Source organism: Mytilus californianus, unplaced genomic scaffold, assembly GCF_021869535.1.
Source record: "Mytilus californianus isolate M0D057914Y unplaced genomic scaffold, xbMytCali1.0.p SCAF_1, whole genome shotgun sequence".
NCBI lineage: Eukaryota > Metazoa > Mollusca > Bivalvia > Mytilida > Mytilidae > Mytilus > Mytilus californianus.
Genome location: NW_026262581.1, coordinates 130,884,005 through 130,908,107, shown reverse-complemented (window position 1 = coordinate 130,908,107; position 24,103 = coordinate 130,884,005). Strand labels below are relative to the sequence as shown.

Genomic DNA, 24,103 nt, shown 5'->3' with positions numbered 1-24,103 from the left:
AGTTTATTTTCTATTACTGTTCATCTATTTAGAATATGAGGTTTCACCAGTATTGATATAAAGGTTCAAATGAATTGTTTCATAGTTATTTGATGAGATATAGAACCAAATTACCTCCAGTTTCCCACCAACTTTTTATCTATTTCAGTTTAAAGTGATATACCTTTTATTATTTATTAGTGACATATACTTTATTATATTTTTATTCTACTAAGCTGTACTTCAGCATCTTATAAAAATTTGAGCAAAACCTTACAAAGACATATGAAATCAAGATTTGGATATGTTCAAAAATGCTTATTTCAAAGTTTAAAAGATGCCAAAAAACATGGGTTTTTATGACATTGAGTTCTCATTATATCGATCCACCTTAACAAATCTAACATCAGAGACTACTTTCAGTACACACCTTTACTATATTAACTAATTTGATCAGTCTAAAGTTGATCCCCTAATAATACAAGGCGGGTAAATCCTGTTCTAAAGAAAGACTGAAGATAAAATTAAACAAGTTTATTTACATTCAACACATAGCAGCAACACTATACTGTACAGTAAGAATGAAACATTCATAAAATAATACCTAAGGAAGGCTGGTATTGTATGTCTATTTCTGAAGCTGCCATTAAATTATTCTGATTTCTATTAGTGAAAAACGTAAGATCTTGTTTAATCTGATTATATCATTTATCATTACCAGCTTCAGAACAAAAAGATCTAAAATAACTTATTCATGTTAAAGAAGTTGTCTCATTATGAAGTTTTTACATAAAACAGGCTATATCATTTATGTATAAAAATGTATCTGTGTTATCTGTAAGAAATATAAGTAATGTATTCAATTTTTTTTCACTAATTTGAATATCTATTTGTTGGCAAAATGTGAAGGACTACATACCAAAAATACTGAGAAAGTGCAGAGCCTTGTACATATTTCTAAAAATACTAATGAAAATCTACTAAATAAGTAAAAAATGTGATTTCTAGAAGAAAATGACTACCTGGGAAAATTCATAAAACATTTTGAATTCTTTTTCACAAAATGAAACAAAAACAACATATGAAAATGTAATGTAATTTTATACAAAAATGATGTGAAATCTAAATGAACATGTAGGAGTTCTAATGATTATAGATAGTAAATCCAAAAATAAAGCTGACAAATCTGTCATGATCCAAAATAATCTTAAAATATTGACTGTTCATGTTGTCTAACTTCACAATAACAACCATTATATAATATGCACTTAATTTTCATTCATTTATCTGCTATAAAATATTTCTTAGAAATATGGAGGTTTAATATTAATCTAGCTTATTATTCATAGAGATTAAGTTAAAGCTCCAAAAGCTTTGTGGTGTATTATTCCTTGGAATATAAATTTCCTACAAAATATGTAAACACTCTATTAGAAATCAAATCACATGATCTCTTTTCACTGTTTTTACTATTACTATCATTAACAAGAACTCTCTGTATATATACATATAATATTTATCATAAACCTAAATATTCTGCAAAACGACACTATTAGGCCATGTGAAATTAAAAGATTCTCAGACAGGTTTCTTACAACAATTATAAAAGAGAACAAATACTTGTTTTGTGTAATCATTTGCCACTCATTTTCTGTGGCTGATTCATCTAATTTGTTTACTTCAACTGTCTCTGACTGTTATTTTCTAACTGATAGTCAGACATAATTTCTTTTGCCTATTTCAGCCTATAAACTAGCTTTCTCTGGAAAGTATTTTTTCATCTGATTATTCTTTGCATCATTTTTCTGTGTAAATATATCATTTGGACATGTTCTGATTGGTCATGATATCTGTTATAAACCACACTTCTCATGAAAAATATCAATAAACCTTGCTGTTTGAAAAGGGCATGCACTTAAAAGAAATTAGTACCAAAAATAAGAATCAGAGTTGTTTCAAGTTTTCAAAAGGGTATGCACTTAAAAGAAATTAGTATCAAAAATAATAATCAGAGTTGTTTCAAGTTTTCAAAAGGGTATGCACTTAAAAGAAATTAGTATCAAAAATAATAATCAGAGATGTTTCAAGTTTTCAAAACTAGAAGGAATTTCAAACATGCTGATTTATTTTCATTTTCATCATAAAAAAATTTAACATATTTATTTACTCTGGTGTCTGAGAACCAAATAATTTAACTTATATGGTCTTTATAATTGTAATTCATTTATCATTGAAACAGTAACTGTTGCCGTCTTATTATTTACAATTTTCCAGCAGAACTATTTATACAGTATAACTTATGTTTAATTGTAGTTATTTGGCCATGCCCTAATTTCTATGTACAAATTAAATGTAATGTACATTTCTTGACAGCAATTCATTGATCCTGTTTTTGGTTATCTGTTGAACAACTCTCTCTCTGTTTCCTTCTGAGCTTATACCTTTCCTCAGCAAAACTAAAAAACAAAATTATGACATATGTATATATTAATCTTATATCAAAGAAATCAAAGAGAACCATATCATTTGAAGGACAATTTTTAACAACACAATGACATTGGCTAGCAAAAATATCTCAAAGAAACTTGCATTCCAGGAAGATAGTAACTGCAACCACAACTGGTATGTGTGTGTATGTATGTGATTACACTGTAGTGTGATGATAAACATATGTGATTACACTGTAGTGTGATGATAAACCAAATTTTGTAATTTTTATTTTGTGGCTTAATTGATAGTGACTTTATAGATTTGATTTTTGCTCTTATTAAAAATTTGATATATTGTAATGTTTCTAGGGATTTCAGAATTCTGAATTGATGAATATCATCTCTTTAATGACAAGAATCTGTTAAAATTTTGAAGGAGTTCAAATTAGTAGGGTGCCCAATGTTAAAAAAGTCCTCTAGTTAACGAGTTTAAGTTAACGGATAACACAATGCTAATTTTATTTGCAAATTATAGGAAAATCATTATATTTTACAATCATGATTGTCGTCGTAAGTTCCCATGGTCACGATTTTCTAAATTTCATGTTATGGTAGGGTACCCCCAGATACTGTATTGTACGGAGAATCTTTTACATTGTACATGAAAAATAAAATTATTGCGCTCTTTGTTGGTGGTTAAAATAGTACTTATAATATAGTTTATATATTATATCAATCATATAACGAAAGCGGAAAGTATTTAAGTGATTTTAATATATATATTTCAGCATTTTAATAAGACTAAAATTTTACCTGATATTTACCACATGTTCATCGAAAGCAAAATTATTACGTGTATCATCACGATATTTTTTACTCTGATTGAAGCAATAAGACACAATGCATGTGTGTGCCAAATTTCATGTGTGAAATAAAAGTTGTTTTGAAGAACTTAGCAATTAAAAACACAAATTAAGTCAACATTTTGGCTTCGATTAAACACGGATTATCTCGTGCCATTAATCGTTTTGTAGCTTACACTATTAGGTCATTAACAAGGATAGTGGTGACTCAATTCATTTCTCCTTTTTGCTTGTTTTGTGGTTGATTTATTTGTTTTGAATATCCAGCTAACTCTGTAGATTGTTATTTTCTTCGGAGGAATATGTTTTGTGTCGGTTTTTCAAAACTTTAAACTTTTTATTGACTAGATATTTTTGTTATAAATGTAGTATAAGAATAAAATTGGTCAGTTTTGTTTCACACCCGGAATATGGCACATCAATTCTATGTTATGGTCTTGCATTATGTTTTCCAACTAATCCCCATTGGTGTGAATAACAACAAAAATGTACCACTGTTCTATAAATTATACACCAGCAGACACAACTGCAGTAATTTCAAAGATAAATTGGCAATTGGTTTGTCAGAGTTAACACTGAAGCCAATGACCTACATGTGCCAAACATACATGTTCAATCTATCTACCATGTTTCAAATTGGAATGTTTGTTTTTTTTCTATGACAATAATACAATTTTTTAAATTTTAGGATCAGCTATAAAAGGCCCCGACAAGACAAATTGTGAAACAACCCAAACGATAAAACTTACAGTTTCATTTATGACAACAACATAAAAAAATCAGAAAGCGACCAACAACAACCACTGAATTGCAGGCTCCTGATTTTGAACAGACACATACAGAATTTGGTGGGGTTAAACATGTTTGTGATCCTTTGAACCTCCACTTACCTGGACAATGGTATACAACATAACATAATCTTAAACAATTTGCAAAAAAAAACAGTTGGTAATGGCTTGACTCATCAAATCGGCATGAATCACAAAAACAACTAACATGGAGACAAAAGACACGAAGTACCGATCTACTCGCTGTTAGGGTTCGACATTTTATATTCGGGGAAAAATGGGAGGGGGGGGTTGGGGTTGGCAGCAGGAAAATATTTCCCTGATTGACCTTTTTTTTTCATCTGTTGCTACGCATGCTTATCTTTTTCCGCGAAAAATTATTTTCACTTTTGTACACATTTAGATCCTCAACTATCCTGCAGAGTATTCATTGTCATCCTGTTTTGTGCAAAGTAATTTATTTTTCAGTTCATACCAGGACAAGTTATTCATTTTCAAAATCCTCTTCCCCTCCCTCTTTCGAAATCAAATGGTTGTCCCCTTACAAAAAGCTAATGAAAGGACGTCATCAATAGTCTGAGAAAAGTATGATTATAAACTAGGATTCTACTGGTACAGCATGTTTTACTAACTGACTGAATTATGTCGAAAGTCTTAGAGAAAAGGATTGTACATTCTTAATATGCCTGTTCCAATTCAGGATCGAGCTGGTATTTGAGTGGTTGTCGTTGGTTCATGCCTGTCATATTTATTTTTGTTAAATTATTTTGTTATAAATTAGGCCGTTAGATTTCTCAAATGAATTGTTTTAAATTTTCATATCAGGCCCTTTTATAGACGACCACACGGTATGGGTTTTTCTCATTGTTGAAGGCCGTACGGTTGCCTATACTTGCTAACTTCCACATCCCCTTATTTTTATATTATACAATGAGTTTTACATCAAACTAACATATTAACCTTCCATATAAATGAGGTAAGGACAGATAAACTCTGCCACAAAGAGATGTACACCTTGCTACCATTCCATACACCAATTATATTTGACCCACTACTTATAGTATCTGAGATACGGATTTGACCACTGAAACTAAACCTTGTTCACTGATCCACAAATTGAGGTCGAGGTCAGGTGAACCATGTCTGACTGACATATGAGCCTTGCAAGGATACCATATATTAGAAACCAAATATAGTTATCTTAGAACTCATGAGAAGTGAGACATTGTTTGTAAAATACATTGATGCTGTACATAACCCTGTTTTTGTAGATAATCTTTAACTTCATGTAAATTGAAGGACAATTTATGATCAATAAGTCAAATACAGTACACTTGATATAAGTGTGTAAGATGGAGTGATTAACCTGTTTCTAATTGTCCTTTTGTTTTCATATCTTTAACAGAAACCCACCCCCCTTTTTCACCTTTTGCAGTTTTTTTTCTTCTTATTTCTATAAAGCAAAGATATACTCAGACATGCTAATTCAATCCATTCTGAGTTAATATTACACCAGTTTTGGAATTAATTACAATTTGATGTGCTACCACACTCACCAAAAGAAAATTGGATATTTACCCACAAAATCATTACGAACACCTTTTATCAAAAGAAGGAAAAATAACATTTTGGGAGGGCAACTTATAAATGTTAATATCTAAAAAACATCTCTAGAGATCACTTGTATCGAATCTTGTGTAAAAAGTCTGAATTTTGAAATTTTAATAGGTCAAGGTCACTGTTATTTAACAGTTGAATGAAAATTGTAAATGTGCACCTTATAAGTACAAATGTCAATTTCGAACCATATTTGGCAAGGGAAACATCAAAAAAGTCCTAAATATAGAAACTATAGTTATAATACTTTGAATTATTCAAATTTATTTAGCTATAAGCGCATATATGTAGGGGCGGCCAGCTGTCCAAACGTGACTCTGCTTTTTCCTTGAAATTTCAACTTTGACCTTTGACCTAAATTCAAGAAAATAGTGACCACTGTAGACAACCACTACATCAATATTTCAATGAGGTTTGTTCTCCTCTTTCCAATGATATAAAATACAGCCGTGTGTTATTCCGTTATCCCAAATCGATCAAATCATTGACTGGGCACCCTACTAAATAACTTTCCTTTTGTATTGCTCACTATTTCAGAATAATCCATATCTAAATTTTGTAGAGATAACATCTGTTAGGATTTGAAAGTTTCAAAATAGGTTTCTGTAAATGAATTTCTTAATTCAGTCATTCTTAACATTTTTCTCCTTCTAGAGGCTGGTCATTACTTTCTAATAACATCCAGCCTTGAACTTGAATAATTTCAAGATAAAAGTGAACTGAAACTATTTACATCAAGGATCATTCTATAAACTGACAAAGGACACTGTAAAAAGATCCTATGTGCAGATTTCCAAACAGTTATGGATACAGAAAAAAATCTAAAATTCAACAGAATGATATTATTAAAAATTTATTTATGAATAATTTCTTTTAAAAAGTCTTAAATGTATAAAAATTGATAACTTGTACAGTGTTAGCCTAAACTGATATAACATTTGACAAGCACATGTAAGTTTGAGACTTTGACAAGCACATGTAAGTTTGAGACTTTCAGTCATTTTTTCTTCATCTGAAAACCCTAGTTTTTTTCAATATTTTTAAACAGCAAATGCAAAAATCAAAGTGCTTGTGAGCACTGAATTGCATTCATTTTTTGCTAAAAACCCTGCATTCTTTTAAGCATTGGAAGGCTTTACTATGTATTGCAGATATCTTTCTTTATCCATAATTGTAGCTGGTTCAACTACAATAACGAACAAAGGAAGATAAATCCAATTTTATTTTAACAAAGACATTCTTGATATTTTTTATAACAGATACTAGATTCATGCACCATACACAAATTACGTAAGTTATTTGACAAGTGTGTTTATATACATACACAACATTTTTTCTTTACTCTTACTATTGACTTTTCTATTTTGCTCATTTTAACCTAAACTTTTCAAAATTAAACTACATGTATAGTATTCTGGTGGCATTCTTTACATTTTTTGTGATAAGAAAGAAAATAACATTCTGATCGAAATGCTAAATGAAAGTATAATTAATGTCTGGAAAAAAACAAGCTGAACTGTGATCTATTGCTCAATTATGATTCCCTACTATAAGTATTTGGTAAACAGAAAGTTGATAAGCTACAGATGTGAAAACGCATCACATGGTATGGCATGCTGATATGAAGCTTGCTACTAAATTTCAGGAAGTTGATGAGCAATGAATGTGAAAACACATCTAACAGTATTAGGATGCTCAATCTAAGCTTGATACCAAATTTATGGAAGCTCTGATCAAAGAAAAATTTAATAAATCTTGCATGGGACTGACAGACAGACAGACAGACAGACAGACAGACAGACAGACAGACAGACAGAGAGGGGTAAACCAGTATACCCCTCCATTGGACCAGGGGTATAATGAAATTATTTGGTGTTATATTCATTACCTTCCATCTGTTACCACATTCCATACAGAACACAAATGTTAACAGACACACAGACAGAGAGGGGTAAACCAGTATTCCCCTCCATTGGACCAGGGGTATAATGAAATTATTTGGTGTTATATTCATTACCTTCCATCTGTTACCACATTCCATACAGAACACAAATGTTGTCATAGGTTCATCAGCACTTCTTGTCTGCATCTGAAAGGAAACAAATAGACAGATGACAATTACATCTAATAAATGTTTCAAAATAATCCTATCCTCTGACTAATAAAATATATACAATTAAAATGAAAAGATTCTTCAGTATCCGTTTCATTTAAGATTATCATATCTTTTGTAATGAGGTATTTAAATTTTGAGAAATTGTTTTTTTCACTTTATAAGGCACAACAGTTAAGGGCGATAGATATAGAATTAGCCACCATAATAAAAGTTAGCATATCTTCAGTTGAATGCATGAATTAATCTGTAATGGGAAATCTGCAGAAAGTTATTTACAGAAGGACATTGATTATATTATTAATTAAGATTTGTATGGCCGATCCTGTAAAACATAAATGACATTTGAAATGATTAGTCTGGTAAATCCTTATAATATTACGTATACGTTTTACACTGGGATAACAATAGAAAAGTAACTTTTCTTCTGATCCAGGTAAATACAGTCAATATTTTCTTTGCTTTTGTAACAACACTGATTAAAAGTTATTTTCAATCTACTTTAATATGTATTCTTACAAAATTATCAATTAAACAGTTGTAATTTGAACAAGAACTGTCTGCAAAGCAGGACAAAGTCCACCTACTTCCACTTTTCATTAGCCCCAAATATCTATTTTATCTTATTAATTTTTAAAATAATGTTAGACATGTTTAATGTAGATTTCAATTTTAATGTTTTCATTATTAATGTTCCTATGAGAAAATGGCCATAAGTCTTGGATTTTTCAAGAAAACAGAATGTGATATATGTACTTGTATGTGGATCTCCATTTTAGGATCTTACAATGTGCAAAGTTTCATGAATATTTGAAGCATGTATGAGGATTTGTGTAAACAAAGTTCATACTAAATAATATAAAAAATCTCTATGTTCATGTGGCATATATCTGGAACAGGGCTTCCAAAACGGTCATATATTCCGGACTTGACCGAAACTTTCATAAAAAGTCCGGCTGCTCTCAGCCTCAAACGGTCAAATAGAATTGGTTTGCCACTTTTTGTTATTCAAGGCATTTTCATAAAACGGTCATTTCAATTTTTACCAACTATCGATCGATAAAAATGTCCGTTTGGGGCTTTGGGCATGTCCGTTTGAGCATTTTAGTTTATAATTGTGGCAATCTATTTCACAAAGATATTTCGGTCTTAATTGGGTTTAATAAAACAGATGCAGCATATTTCAGATACTTTGAAGTGTCTCAGTTAGTCTAATCCTCTGGGTACATAAATGTACCGCTTGGTCTTTAGCTTGTGTACATCAATAAAAAGTAGAAAAAACACGTTTTCTTTTATTTAAATAACAACAAGCTGTCAAACAATTATCTCTTCAATAAGTTATATTGAAGCCATAAATCATTCACTGATTACAGGTTTGTAACCTTTGATGAGGTGTCCTTAGCTTGTCTTTATCAATAGAATTTATGATGCGTAACACTGTACATAAAGGTGATCAGGTAAACGAGGTCAAACATGTAAGCGTGTATGGAACAACATCCTATTTAATTACGCTTTATAGATATTATTTTAAATGAGCATTCAGTTTAAAAAAGTATCCTGATATTTAAAAGTTATTCTTCAAATAAGGATATTTATAAATGAATAAGTATGATATATTATTTTATTTAACACTGTACATCGTGTTAAATACTGGGGTACTCTAAAGGGGAAAATTTATTGAAATATATAGAAAAAACACAGAGAATAGCTGAGTTGTCCAATAAATAAGGGGGGGGGCGTTCTCTATTCTTGTTTTCATATTAAAAACTGTTTTTATAATTGAAATCATAAAGAAGAATATCCAATCATGACAATCTCCGACTGTTATAAAGACTTTGTCTCAAATTGAACTTTACAAATCTGCCATCATGGGCAATTGTAAACGTGACGATTCCGATCAAAATTCGAAATCTGCTAAAAAAGCAAGAAGCTTTATTCATAAATGGTTACAACTGTTTTTATGGTTAAGATTTGACAGTATGCTAAATGCCATGTTTTGTGACATTTGTCAAAAACATAAACTTAAAAATAACTTTTCCAAAGTCAGCCGTTGTAGAGCATGCTAATAGCAATGACCACGTTCAAGCTCTTAAATTAGAGACAGCTTCCAAAAGTAATCCAATTGTATCAGTATTTGAGAAAGTTCATGAAAAGACTGACAACGCAATGTGCACCTTGTTCCGTAATGCTATCTTTATTGCTAAAGAAAACTTACCAATGGACAAATTTCAGTCAATAAATGATTTAACTAAGTTAAATGGTGCCGTGATCACTTCTAAATTACATCAAGAGAACAATGCCTGCTCCGAATTTATTCAGACAATTTCCGATATTATAGAGAAAGAGGTGATGTCCGACGTAAAGTTAAGTCCCGCCGTGGGAATTATGATCGACAAGTCAACTGATCTGGCTACGCAAAAACATTTAATTTTGTACTTATCAAACCTCAAAGCTGGTGAACTGAAAATTAGTTTAAATTATTTATCAACTGAGTATGTTTTTATTTATTCTTCTTATTTTCTAAATCAGGTTGGGAAATTGTACAAAGAAAAATGTTATTACTGTTCAGTAGATTTTACACGGTTTAAAACAATATCCTTCATTGAGCCTCCTCAATGTTATCTATAAATACCGCATCAGTTGTAAAAGTCACGTGGTCAGGTAATCAATACACAAAAAGAAAAGTATCACGTGTATTGATGATCAAGTTGTACTGCAATTAAAGCCAACATCAACAGTTTCAAATAAGATACCCTTAATTTACAAAGTGTTAAGTACTCACAGAGAGAAGATAGATTATATAAACAGAAACAAAAACATGAGAATAGTCAGGTACTGAAGCTGATTGATGCAATGATGGTTACTGTATTACGATACACAGAAAAATGACACAATACCGAGGATAATATTTTATTTATTTTTAGAATGAAGAAAAACAAAACAGTTATAAATAATTTTATTGCATATAACACTACTAATTATTTAGACACATATATCAATTTATGCATCCTCTCAGTTACATTTAAGTATCCAGCTGATCATTGACCGTCAAAATATTTCTTTGAAAAATGTCCGGCTGTCGTCAGGAAATTTTGGAAGCCCTGATCTGGAATGCTCAATTGATAAAAAAAAAATTAGTAGAGATTCCACGAAACACTGTCTCGCCAGAGATTGCTGCTGTGAGTGTAAAAATGTAATGTTGACTTAAAAAGTGAGTCCATTTATCACAATCTCATTAAAATACGATGTTCTGATACGCTACACTCCCCTAAGGAGGAGTGTAGCATATCAGAACATCGGATTTTAATGAGATTGCATTTATCAGTAAAATACAGAATTTAAAAAAAATATATTTTCAAAAGTTTGCTTCAGACATTATCTCTTAATCAATAAAAAGCTTCTGCCAAGGTTTCATAAAATTCTATGAAGCTTTGACAAAGTAATTGATGTGTAACAAACTAAACTGTATCTACTTGTTAACTGTAAAAAAAAAATTAAATCCATTTTACAGTAAAATACGGAAAAATAAAAAAAAATATTTTCAAAATTTTGCTCTGGATACTGTCTTTTGATCATAAACTTGCTCCTGTCCAAATTTCATAAAATTCCATGAAGGTTTGACAAAGTTATTGATGTCTAAAAAAACTTCAACTAGAGACTGAACCTAAATGTTGGCGCCGCTGCTGCTGACATCTAGGATCGCTATGTCTCACTTTAGTGACATAAATATCGCAGACTTGACAAAAATCCTTCATGCTGCAACGTTGAAGTATTATTTAGCAAAGACTCAAAATCATTAAAATCTTGTTCTAATTTTTCAAAAATGTTAATCTTTTGCATATACCGGTAAACAAAATAACACAGAAAAATAAATTCTTTCTCTACATCTGTTTTCAGAAGTGTTCCTGATAGCAAGATACAATTTTTATAAATTGTTACATAGGTTTTGAGCATACGAGTCTAGTCCATGTGACTGGAACATCCTATATAAATATATTGTCTCTGTGTTAAGATCATCAGGAGCCAGTAGTTAAATAAGTTATGATTCTTCAAGAAAATGTTTGCATAGCAACATCATGACCTCATTTCACACAAAACTTGTATAACCTTCATTTCTCACTGTAAGTTTAATTTAAAATAAAGATATTATATGACAACTATGCTTTATTTCTTTTAAATATCCCTAGGTTTAACACCATACCTGACTATATGTACACTTATTTTTTCCACATTTTCCACATTTAAACAAATCTGTAGTTGTCCCTTCTGTTTTTGCCATCTGATGGTCATCTATAGATTCTTTTGTGTATTTAGCTCGCAACTCCTTCATTTTATCATTGGCCATATCCTGCAGAGAAAAAAACAAGGACTATCTGTCTGCAAACAAAACTTATTTACTGCCTATACTCTTGTAATGATTTCCCTATTATTATGCATACTTTACTCATTGTGCTTATCTTAAAGGCATCTATCAACTGAGTTCTCATTGGTTTATTTTCTGAATGTCCACATTCTTTTATGATAATTATATCAATCAGCTTTAACTTCAAACAACATTAAAGTAGTCTTGGGAATTATTAAAGTAAGAAATATTCCTTTCAGTCATGGGAATTTTTAAGCAAGAGACGTTCCCTTTAGTCATGGTAATCATAAAGTAAGAAATGTCCCCTTTAATCATGGAAATTATAAAAGTAAGACATTTCCCTTTCAGTCATGGGAATTATAAATGTAACCCTGAGAGCATGATTCTTATTAGAAAATCACATTGTCTCCACCAAGACTCAAACCCAGGATCTCTGTGTTGCAAGGCAGCGCTCTAACTGACTGCGCAAAAGAAGTACTTAGAATTTAGTCTTTCAATTTAGCTTACCTCTGTTGGCATGCTGGCTATTCTTTCAGTAGAAACTAAACCACACAGCACATTTTCTCTCAGTTTGGGATTTCTAACATCTTTCAAGTTAGCTATTCTACTTCTAACCCGTGCCTTATATTTGCTATCTGTATTGTTGAATTCTTGATAAATATCTAAATACAGTTAAGGAAAAAAGTCTTTTCCATAATACTTAATCTGCGTGCCATTTTTTGGTTTTGTTATGATTTGAGGTTACTGTCTCATTGAAATATGCCCCTGTCTTCCTTTTCCTTCATTCATATGTATTGTGATAGATCAGTATTTAGTAAAATGTTACAACTGAACATTATGAAACCTAAGGGACCCTTATAAAGTAGATATATTCAATACTATTACTTTATATGTTGCACATGTTCTGTTTCTCAGCTGTTGGAGCCAGTTATTGCTCCAATTCAGTAGGAGAAAGTAAGCTCAAGGGTTTTTCTAGGTATTTTGGAAAAAAGGACCCTGGGCAGTTTTGGGAATTTTTTATGCGATTTTCAATGAAATTGGGAAAACCCAACAAATATACCAGATGTGAGTTTTGATCTGTATAGTTCATTAGAAATTATCTCTTTTGTGAAAATAAAGTTAGAAACTACATGATTGCCAATTATAATTTTATTCTCCTGTCCTTTTTGTTTTTAAACTTGACAACAAGGCAATCAAATCTATTTTAGTATCAAAATACTGTACTTCTTACAGCGCACATGTGATAAGAATTAACCCCCTTTTTTAACTTCAAAGACGGTAACAGTTTCAAATAAATAAATTCAGGGATAGCCTTAATAAGATTTTTTTTTAACTGGCCAAGCAGACCAACACCTTTCTAAATTCACTTGCCCTTCCAGATTTTTACTGTCCCTTCAAAATTGAGAAAAAATTACCTCCTAGATCTGTAGTAATGTGTTTATATTATAAAAATATCCAATGTCACAATTTTTTTTAGTGATAAAGAAAAGTGAATGTAACATTTTATTGGATTTTGACATGCACATTTTGTGGACTAAAAATGTCTGAAGTCCGAGTTTCTGTAAAAAATATTACCCTTTTCTTCTTTCTTTTTTATATATCTTTTGGTTTTCAATTCAAGAGTTTATATTTAATAGTTATATTTTGTCACCTGTGGCGAATTTTTAAAAATTTATTTTATGTATTTGATCGGCAAACCCAGAATTTAGCCTTATCCGCTTCCGGAATCTGATCCAGTATTGCATTTGTCTACCTTTCCAGTTTATAGCGGCCATTTGTCGAAATTGTATTTTGTCAATCGGATATGTTTTTACTCAGTTTTACACATTACTGGTTTGTGATTTTCGTATGTTGAACAAAAAGAACATCGCTGTCATGAATAATATGGGTGAAAACGTAATTTGGACAATTTTCAATCCAGCAGGTAGATGTCCCTAAAAATCTCGTTTGAGAATTTTTCCTCCTGAAATTGGGAAAAATGTAGGGGTTTTGACATTGGGAATGGGTCCAAATACCGGACCCTGTGGAATGCTAGAAAAATCCATGAAACTGGTAGTGTAAAGGTTGTCCATGAACTTATTCTTAGAATAGAAATCAACATGAATACTTGTACCAGACATTTGTTAGCAGTAAAAGCACTAATATTAAGCATTCATGATATACTTTAAAGCCTGTACATATATATCATTTGACTTATTAAATGGATACATTCCTCAACATGGGCTGCAAGATCATCAGGACTTGATGAAGAAACAACATTACCTACAATAAAAATAAAATATGGTTGTTCCAAAGATATCAATGAAATGTAGATCAATTAAATCAATAAATTTTCTGCAGCAGTCCCTAAAGTGTTGTTGTTATAAGACTTTCTACATATTATAATAAATCTTTGACTTATTAACTGTGTTTAATCTATATGATTGAAAGTGGTTTTGATTTTTGACTCTGCTTATCAGTCTGTGTATTTACACTAATAAATGTATTGCTTGTGAATTCATATCTGGTTTATAAGTCTAACTTCTAATCTGATAACACCGTAATATATTTGTTCCATTATTTACATTACTTCAGTATATCCTATAACATAAAAAACCTTTACCAGTAAAACAATCTATCATAGAAAAGCTTTAAAATATGGCTTGCTTTGTTTGTGATCAAATAGTTTCAGTAAAGACATTCGCAAATAAGATCATTCTGAGTGCTTCTCAAGATGCGAATAGCTAACTAAAACTTTTCTTCACCTTTTGGAACAAGTGTTTATTTTTTATTATTTTTACTAGGTTGTGCTTATATAAATAGCTAACTTGATGTGCAACCCACAGTGAACCCAAAACAGTCTGTGGTTTCCCAATAAACATACATCTGCAGAACTGAAGATCTTTAATAAATACAATGTAATTCAAATACTGTAAATTCAGAAATTATTGCGTGCATTTATTATTGCGATTTTGTCCTTTTAGACTAAAATGCGACTCTAATTTTTGCGATATTGAGAACAATCCTGTTTAATTCATATAAAATATTTCAAAATGCGAGTTTAAGTTATTGTGATTTAACCCTGTCGCATTTTTCGCAATAATAAAAACATCGCAATAATTTCTGAATTTACAGTAGTGCTTTGGTATTTTGCACCATACAAAAGCATTTACAGAAGATACATATATACATAGTTACTTACATTCTATTTTTAATGCATTAGCTAATAATTCTCTACATTTTATTCGTACAGGATCACTTGTAGAGGGTGCTGTGATATCTACAGGCGTTGTTGGTTCTTTTGTTTCCTGCTTTTCCTCAGACTTTTCTTCTGAATTATCAACAGATTCCTGTGATTCTATCATTTCTGAATCTTGTGAATTTTCAGGAGAATTTGATGTTGATTTTTTGGTTTCCCCATTTTTATTATTTGACTGTGTATTTTCTTAAATAAAAATTAGAAAATGGTATTATTCAAACATATGAAAAACTATCAACAATTTCAATTATGAAAAAAATCAAAGTAATATTTCTCACCATTGCACAAACAGATGGACACAAATAACTTTTACTTAACTTATGTACCATAATTTTCATGTATAGGCAGCTACAATCTTATAAATAATCACTCCCTAAGGCTAACTAATCAATTCATCTTTTACAATCTGTCACAATGAATTTTCAAAGGTATATTTTTTAAAACTTAAATTTTTTTTAAATTTGAGGGACAAGAATTTCCAGATAATATAAATTGAATGTTCCAGAAATTTGGGTCTGACAATTTTATGGATTTCTGTTTGTAGATTTATTTTTATTTTATACTCTCTGAAAGTGAAAGATCTTGGAAAATATGAATAAAGAAGTAGATCATCGTCAATTCGCCTGGAATTGTAACTTATTTAATCACTACTTTTGGATATTTCTGGGAATACTTTGCACCAACATGCACACAACAGGTAAGAATTTGTATATATGTATACATTTCTAGCCGTCAGTAAAGATTTCATGACAAAATTGAGTCAAAGTTATGAGGAAAATTTGCTCTTAAAGTCCAACTGAAATAAATGGGGAATGTGTCCATGGAACACAGATGATGCCCCCGCTTGCAAATAAAGCTATAAAGGGACATAACTCAAGAACGATAAAAGTGACGTATAAGATTCATAACATTTGGTTGAGGCAAACTTAAGTAAGAGAACGGAAACGAAAAATTCAGTAATTTTCCACTTGTAATGGGGCATAACTCTAGAAAGGTAAAAGAGACGCCACCCAAATTCGAATTTGATCTGTGTTTTGTGGTAATAAGAATTGTGTATAAGTTTCATAACATTTGGTTGAGCCAAACTAAAGTTCGAGGACAGAAACCAATTTCGGGACGTACCGATGGACAAGGGTAAAACTTAATGCCCCCTCCTTTAGGGCAGGGGCATAAAAATGGCTATGGCGTTATTTTGTCGTAGGAAGGTGTCACAAAAAAATAAAATAAAACAGCCTTTCAGGTTAGGGGCATGTTTGTAACCATTTCTGTCTTTAACAGAAGTGAACTTACTTCAATTCTTAATTATTGTTCTTGAACAATGTTTTAATTCACCTGGCCCAAAGCAACAACTACAGGTTCATGACTTGGGACAGGCACATAATAATTGTGGCGGGGTTAAACATGTTTGTGAGCGATCAACCTTCCATGATTTTAAAGAAAACATTGTACTGGTGTTTATTTCCATACCTGCTGGCAAGAGTTTTTTCCAACTCTTAATCAGACTTTTAGCTAGGGAAATAACTTCATCATTTCTTGATCCTTTTCTGAAATTATTTACTGTCATCCCAATTCTGGTTTTCTAAAAAAAAAAGTCATCAAATAAAATATCTTATATTGATATGTTTTATTACATATAATTGATATGCTATATACTTTGAAATTTTATTTTCAAAAATATTCAATTCAATTTACATGTATTACGAATTAACTGGCATAGTGTGTGGTACAGGCAAAATTTAATGAAGACCAAAGTAGAAGTAACAATTGTACAAATACACAATCAAAGTGCTTGTGAGCATTGAAGGGCAAAGATTGGTTTCATTTTACAATGTGAACTTACAATAAAATATTGAATTGTATAAAGCAATGGAACCCACTTAGGCAATATTTTGATTTGGAGTTATTTTCCTTTGTTTATTATTGTAGTTATACTATTTTTAGAACAAATAGATTCATACACCATGCACAACTTATGTAATTTTTAACAGAATATTTTAGTTGACAAGTACAGTTATACCAGTACACCTACATATCATCTTGTAACTTGAATATCTGAGTATATATTACATGTATTAATTAATTGCTTGACATGGGCAAGGATCTACAGAATGTTTACCTCATCGCACTATGATGTTTAAACTCTAAAAGGTACAGATGTCAGAGGCCTGGAGGATATAGCCATCAAGCCAGTGACAATATGGTTTTGATTGAATTTAATGGAATCTTTACCCCAAACACAATGATGTGCAAAATTTCATGCCAAACATTTTCTACAGTCATTAATTGGCGACTATTGTTAGCTAATGAAATCACAAGGTGATCAAAAGGATTGTGTTTCCCTGTGAATGTATATTTGTTCCTCCTAACCAAAGTTCCTCTTGAAACTTTGTTATACACAATGCTATTATATCTGTTCCTGTTGGAACATATATTCTATACTCTTTATTCTGTCAGGAACAAATATTGTAATATTTCTTCCAGTGGAAATAATATACCAGAATATTTCTTCCATCTGGAACTAATATTATAAAGGAACTTCAATTCCATGACACCCGTCCTGAAATGACAGTCATGAAATTATACTTGAGTAGGAAATAATCAAAATCAAGATTAGTTTTGAGTAGGTCAATTTATAAAAATTTGTAAAAGTATGTCTTAAGAAACAAACCTGTAACACATTTAAATTCAGTTTCTTTTCCTGTAATGATTTCAGTAAGTCTAGAGAACTGGAGTGATCCTGAAAAAGACAAAAACAAATCCCTTTAAAATGGTAAACCCACGACCTTCCATTTGAAAACAAAGTATTTTTCAAATCATAGACTCAGGCCAAACAAAATAAATTGCTTCGCCCAGCGCAGCTGGATATGGCCGCAGAGGTCCAATCCTGAACAGTAAGGGCAAAAATGGACACAATATTCGCGCTTGATACAGGTCTGAATTTGGATTGTAAATAAATATTTGACACATAATAGGTTTCTGACACAGAATAACTGTAGTCAAAGAACTTAGAATTGGTTATATGATTTGAAATTATATTCAATTTTTTGCTTTTGTGCAATACACTTTGCTGTTGCAAATTGACCCCCCCCCTCCCCCACAAAAAAAAAAAAAATTTACCCCCCTTTTTTGCTTTTGTGCAATACACTATGCTGTTGCGTATTGACCCCACCCCCCTTTTATTTTGCAAATAAAAATTTCTGAAATCTGAAATGAGAAAAAAAAATTGTTTACCCCCCCCCCCCCCCCCAAATTTTTTGTTTACCTCCCCCCCAAAAACTTTTTTTCTGTTTACCTCCCCCCCCTTTTTCCCCCCCAAAAAATTCTTTCCCTCAAGATATGGTCATAATCTCAATTCAAATTTCCAATGGAGTTTGCAACCATAATTACCCATTTAAATACATCATAAAAGTCTTAAAATAGAAAATGACATACATAATCATGGCTAAAATTAATATTCCTTAATAGTAACTTCTAAAAATAAATTGACAGCTAATCATCTCAAGACAATACAACATTTCTTTATACGTAATTTAAAAGCAGTGTAAGGGAGTTAATCAAAACATTGTGTTTGGATTACCTCCCTTACACTGCTTTTAAATTGTCTTAAGGTAATTGTCCATTAACCAGGAAACCCTTGTTTTCACCCTTTTTTGCCCCTAATTCCTAAACGGTTTGAGCCATAACCCCCCAAAGCGAATCCTAACCATCCCTTTGTGATATGGAAACTTGTGGTATAATTTCAGAGAGATCCATACACCGTTCCACAAGTTAAGGTCTGGAAACTAGAAAAATGCTTATTTGGGCCCCTTTTTGGTCCCTAATTCCTAAACTGTTAGGACCATAACCCCCAAAATCAATCCCAACCTTTTTTTTTGTGGTGATAAACCTGTGTTTAAATTTCATAGATTTCTATTTAATTATACTAAAGTTATTGTCCAGAAACCAACTGTCTTCAGACGACGCTGACGCAGTGATACCAATATACGACCGCAAAAATATTTTGCGGTCGTATAAAAATGCGTGTTTAGGTTTTCCTCCATTCAAAAATTGGGTAATAGCATTTTAGTTTTGTTCAATTTCTGGCAAGATTTTCATATGGCACCCCCACCCAACAAAAATAAATACAGTTGTGTAACACCATAATGTTTACTTTGTTGGGTGCTATGATTATATGATGACCACCTGCAATTTTGCCATGATTCGTTATTATCCAAAATGCCAATATAAAGTTATATAAACAGGAAGTAGATGTCTAGCAGACCTGAAAGTGCTCACACTTTAAAACTCATCACTGTCAAGTGTGCAGAAAATATTCGTTTTCATTTAACATGTTTAACATGTTGAAAAATTCATAGTATTTGCAAATAAGAAGTAGGTGTCACACAGATCCAAAAAGCACTCACACCTTACAACTCATCATTGTCAAGCTGCTGACCAAATATGAGGTCACCAACAGGCTTCATGATTATCTGCTGAGCTCTAAGGAGACCGGGAAGACTAATGCACTAGATCATCTGTTTAAAATAGTTACTTAATTTGCTTGCCAACGGATTAAACAAATTTGTCAGTTTAACTCAAGTAAATTTCTTTAACTCTGATATTGTTTTATGATGAGTTTGAACCTCAAGCTCACATATCAAACGAATGGAAAACAACTGTCATATTCCTGACTTGGTACAGGCATTTCTTTATGTAGAAAATGGTGGATTAAACCTGGTTTTATAGCTAGCTAAACCTCTCACTTGTATGATGTAACTTTTACTATAACTATGTGCTGCCAGGGAATGCAAGACAACTCAGCCCGGAGACATCTCGGACCGACTAATGAGTCAACTTGGACCATCTATCAAATCAATATTGGACCGTCTATAAAGTCAACTCTGACCGTTTATAATGACTACTAAAACAAAGTATTAAAAGGAATTTGAACGATTAAAATGATTATAAATGATTGAATGTTATATTTCACGCAACAGTATCATTTACATGTTGCTGAATTTGCAAAACATAATCAAAATAAATTGTTTAATGTGAATTCAAATTTCTACTTATTTCTATCAATTTATTATAAAACTTTTAAGCAAAACAAGTCTAGGTTGAATATGTTTTATCTATTTGTTGAATTTGTTTTAATTCATATCTTTTTTAACCTAAAGTCTGTCAATAAGTCAACCCGGACCATCTATAATGCCAACAAAGTATTAACATAGAGTTTGGGCTATTTATATGAAATAATGTTATTTTTCACATAAAATAAATTGTCCCTAGTCTAAAAGTTGTGGTCTTGAATTATCTATATGGACATCTTTTCAGACGGTCAGATTTGTCTTTTTCTTCATTTATAGTCGACGGACGTTAAAACTTTCCCTTTATTCAGTGCATTATAGACGGCATAATTACTCTTCAAAAACACTTTTTTTGTCAAAGACGCTCATTAAATCATTTATATAGTAAAATCTCTCCTTTTATACTTTGTCTGAGTTGGCATTATAGATGGTCCTAGTTATAGACAGTCAGAGTTAACTTTATACACGGTCCGAGTTGACTTATTGACGGTCCGATTTGTCTTTTTTGTAAACAGTCTTCCCGTAAAATTGCTATGTCACAATGCTTATGTTATTACGTCACAGTGAAAACCCATTGTTTGAGACATTGTTTACACCGATTGACCCTGGGTCAACCAGTGTAACTCATTCATAAAAAAAACAACTCTAGGTAGGTGTATTTTCAGATTTTGTCACATAGTAACAATGAACCTTATGACTCATTTTTCTCCACTGTTAATTTCATTTTGTGCATTTGAAAAGCTTGAGCTACTAAAATATTAACTTAAGAAAGCTCTTTATGACTCATTTTAGTTCAAATTGAGAGTTACATTGTATTTGTTTTAATCTCGATTATTTTTTGTGTGTGATGTCAAATGTTTATGCCCTTCGGCCCAAGCCCTTAATTATAATATATTCTTTTTCTTTACAAACAAATTTGTTTATTATTTTATTCTTTGAAACTTTACTACAAGATACGGACATGACATTGATTACACGAGGACGCCCAAAAGAAAGAAAAAAACGCGAAGCGAAAGTGTAACGGAGTAATCGACACTTACCACCGTTTCGCTCGTAATCATTTTCTCGAGCTTCTTCCCTATTTTTAACACTTCATCTTCTAGACTCATGTTGTATTTTGTTTGTTTATGGGTTGGCAACAATGGCAAGTTTATTAATTTGGACAAGTATGAGGGATTTTTGTTTTCTTGGGATGCAGCTTAACCGGAAGTTGAATTATATATGCTTGAAAATGGCGGTCAATGACGAAGTACCTAGAAGACAGGTGGCAAACCCGAACATTCGAGTAACCTCGCTAGAATTTTAAAGAAAATAGTCAATATATTTAATATGTCCCAGGATGTTCGATTTAAAAATTAAACGTGAAGTTATGTTGAAAATCACATAAATATTTTAGTTTTTTGTTTTTGTTTGCTAAAGATTGACCTCGGACATAATATATTAGTATAACGTGGTTATTTCGTCTTTAGTCAGTTTTGATTTTTAATTTTCATTATGTTTTTTTATTTTTGGTGGTGGAACTGTTCGACATATGAAAGTATGGTTACTATAAAGGGTGTAAAGATCCAGAGAAGAAGAAGAAGGTTAAATATTGGTGTAATATAAAAAAAATATTTCAAATTAAACTATGATAGTATATTATATCATTCAAGCTTTTCAAGAGTATGATAATGGATTCAGAAAATAAAAAATCCTGGATTAGTAATATAAGAACATTTTTGTCTAATCTGAAACTTCATTATTTATCCCATATGCCTAGTTCATCTAATTATATTATAACAAAAGTAAAGAGTTCTCTAAAATCTATTTTTAACCAAATTTGGTTAAAAGGGCTTTTTAATGATAATACAAAACATTCCAAAGTTGGAAACAAGTTAAGAACATATCGTTAATTTAAAAACATTTTCAATTTAGAAAAATATTTAAGTTGTGGTAATGATAATGAAAGAAAACTGTAAACTAAATTTAGAATAAGCTCACATAACCTCAACATTGAGAAGGGAAGATATTGTAACTTGGATATTAGTGAAAAAAAAATGTAATTTATGTATAAATTCTGTTCAATGCCCACGCTTTACAACAGTATGCGAACCATAATTTGATCAATTAGATAATAATAATAATAATAATAATAATTTTAATAAAATTTCTGATGAAAACAAATTAACTTGGCTTTTTAAAAGCAATGAGGACACAGAAATCATTTTTATAATTCATAAACTTTTAGAACAACTGTCTAAAGAAAGAGATGCACTAATGAATCATTGACTTAACGGAGCTGTCCCCCTTTATTATTATTTTTATTATTGTATGAAATTTCTGTGTTCCAAGGGGGATCCATATTGCTGGTTATTATTCACCAGTATATATATTTTATGCAGTTCTTTTCTTCAATAAATGTATATATGTTCAATGTTTTAATCAAAGTAATCATTGAAATCCTGTTTAGTATTGTATGTTTTGTCTTGTAGTCATAATTAAACTGTATTCTCCCCTAATACAGGTACTGTGATTAGTTAATAACATTATTTATTTAATATATTAGTATGTTATTCCCAGGATTGACACACACCAGACTTGCTGTGCTTTACTATAGTATTACTTATGTTATGTATGTTGTGTTTTTTGTTTTAGGTTTTAAAACTGGCCGTTGGTACAATATGCCAAGGGAGGATAGAACATGCAACTTGTGTAGAAATGGTATTGGAGATGAATTTCATACTTTGTTTATATGTAAAAATTAATATACGCCACAAGGTCAAACGCAAAAGTGATTCAAATTAATTGAGTTTTGTACTGTCTTTATTATTCAATTGTGTTTGCATCAGATATAAATATTATTTTAACTTTCGTATTCATAATTACCTTGTTGAGGTGTATTAGTTATCAACCATGCGTATCAGAGTGAACACCATCTCCTGGACTCTGCCACATCTCAACTAGACAACAGGTTTCCCAGTGTACATATTTGTAAATATGCACCTACTGACTTCAATGTAAATACCATCCAGTTTTCCTGGACTTTTACTTTTGGCCAAAGGAGTAGCCCCCTGTCTGTTTGAGATGCGCCCGAGTCAATTACACTCAATTGTAGAGTCCGACTCGTAACCGGGAAGAAGAAAGACAGAAAGTAACGATCAGAGAGTCACACATGAAAGATCTTGATCACGCTTTTCTAAAAACAGAGAGTAAATAATGACATGTCTGCTGAAAAAATTGATTTATAAAAAAGTTTATTGAAATGAGTACAGGCAAAAACGCAAGTGATTTAGAAATTACGCCCTTTTCAGGAGTTAAAGATGACAAAACAAAATTAAAATTGTAACCCTTACAATACTATATTAATGACCTTTCCTGTATTCCACTTTTTTTCACCCCATTACAATTTATATGCAGAGCAATATTCTGAATGGATGAAAATACAAAGAAAAAAAACAATTTTCAACATAATAAGCTAAAAACCGGCAAGCTTTTTGAAAAAGCTATTATACTTGTTATAACCAATCTTCATTGGAACTGCTACCTTTTTCGGACACATTTTTAGCATTCTATGGCTGATTACATCTGGACCAGATGCTTTGTTAGGATCTGATATTTTAATAATATTTATTTTCTCTTTTGTATTTTTTTCAATTCCTGAACTCTCA

General features: G+C 31.2%; 1 protein-coding gene and 1 long non-coding RNA gene across 2 annotated transcripts; one reads left to right on the top strand and one right to left on the bottom strand.

Moving 5' to 3' along the window:
- Nucleotides 1–498: 498 nt before the first annotated feature.
- On the bottom strand, nt 499–21,704 carry LOC127734315 (transcription elongation factor A protein 1-like). Its single transcript, XM_052244142.1, has 9 exons — nt 21,497–21,704; nt 18,059–18,127; nt 16,858–16,969; nt 15,334–15,576; nt 14,361–14,414; nt 12,660–12,814; nt 11,991–12,137; nt 7,694–7,765; nt 499–2,435 (listed from the first exon to the last, which is right to left on the bottom strand). The coding sequence occupies exons 1-9, from the start codon at nt 21,563–21,565 to the stop codon at nt 2,427–2,429; spliced, it is 930 nt and encodes a 309-aa protein (XP_052100102.1). The 5' UTR covers nt 21,566–21,704; the 3' UTR covers nt 499–2,426.
- On the top strand, nt 15,945–23,302 carry LOC127734369 (uncharacterized). Its single transcript, XR_007997538.1, has 2 exons — nt 15,945–16,087; nt 23,091–23,302. It is a non-coding gene; the product is annotated as an uncharacterized LOC127734369 (long non-coding RNA).
- The last annotated feature ends 801 nt before the right edge of the window (nt 23,303–24,103 follow it).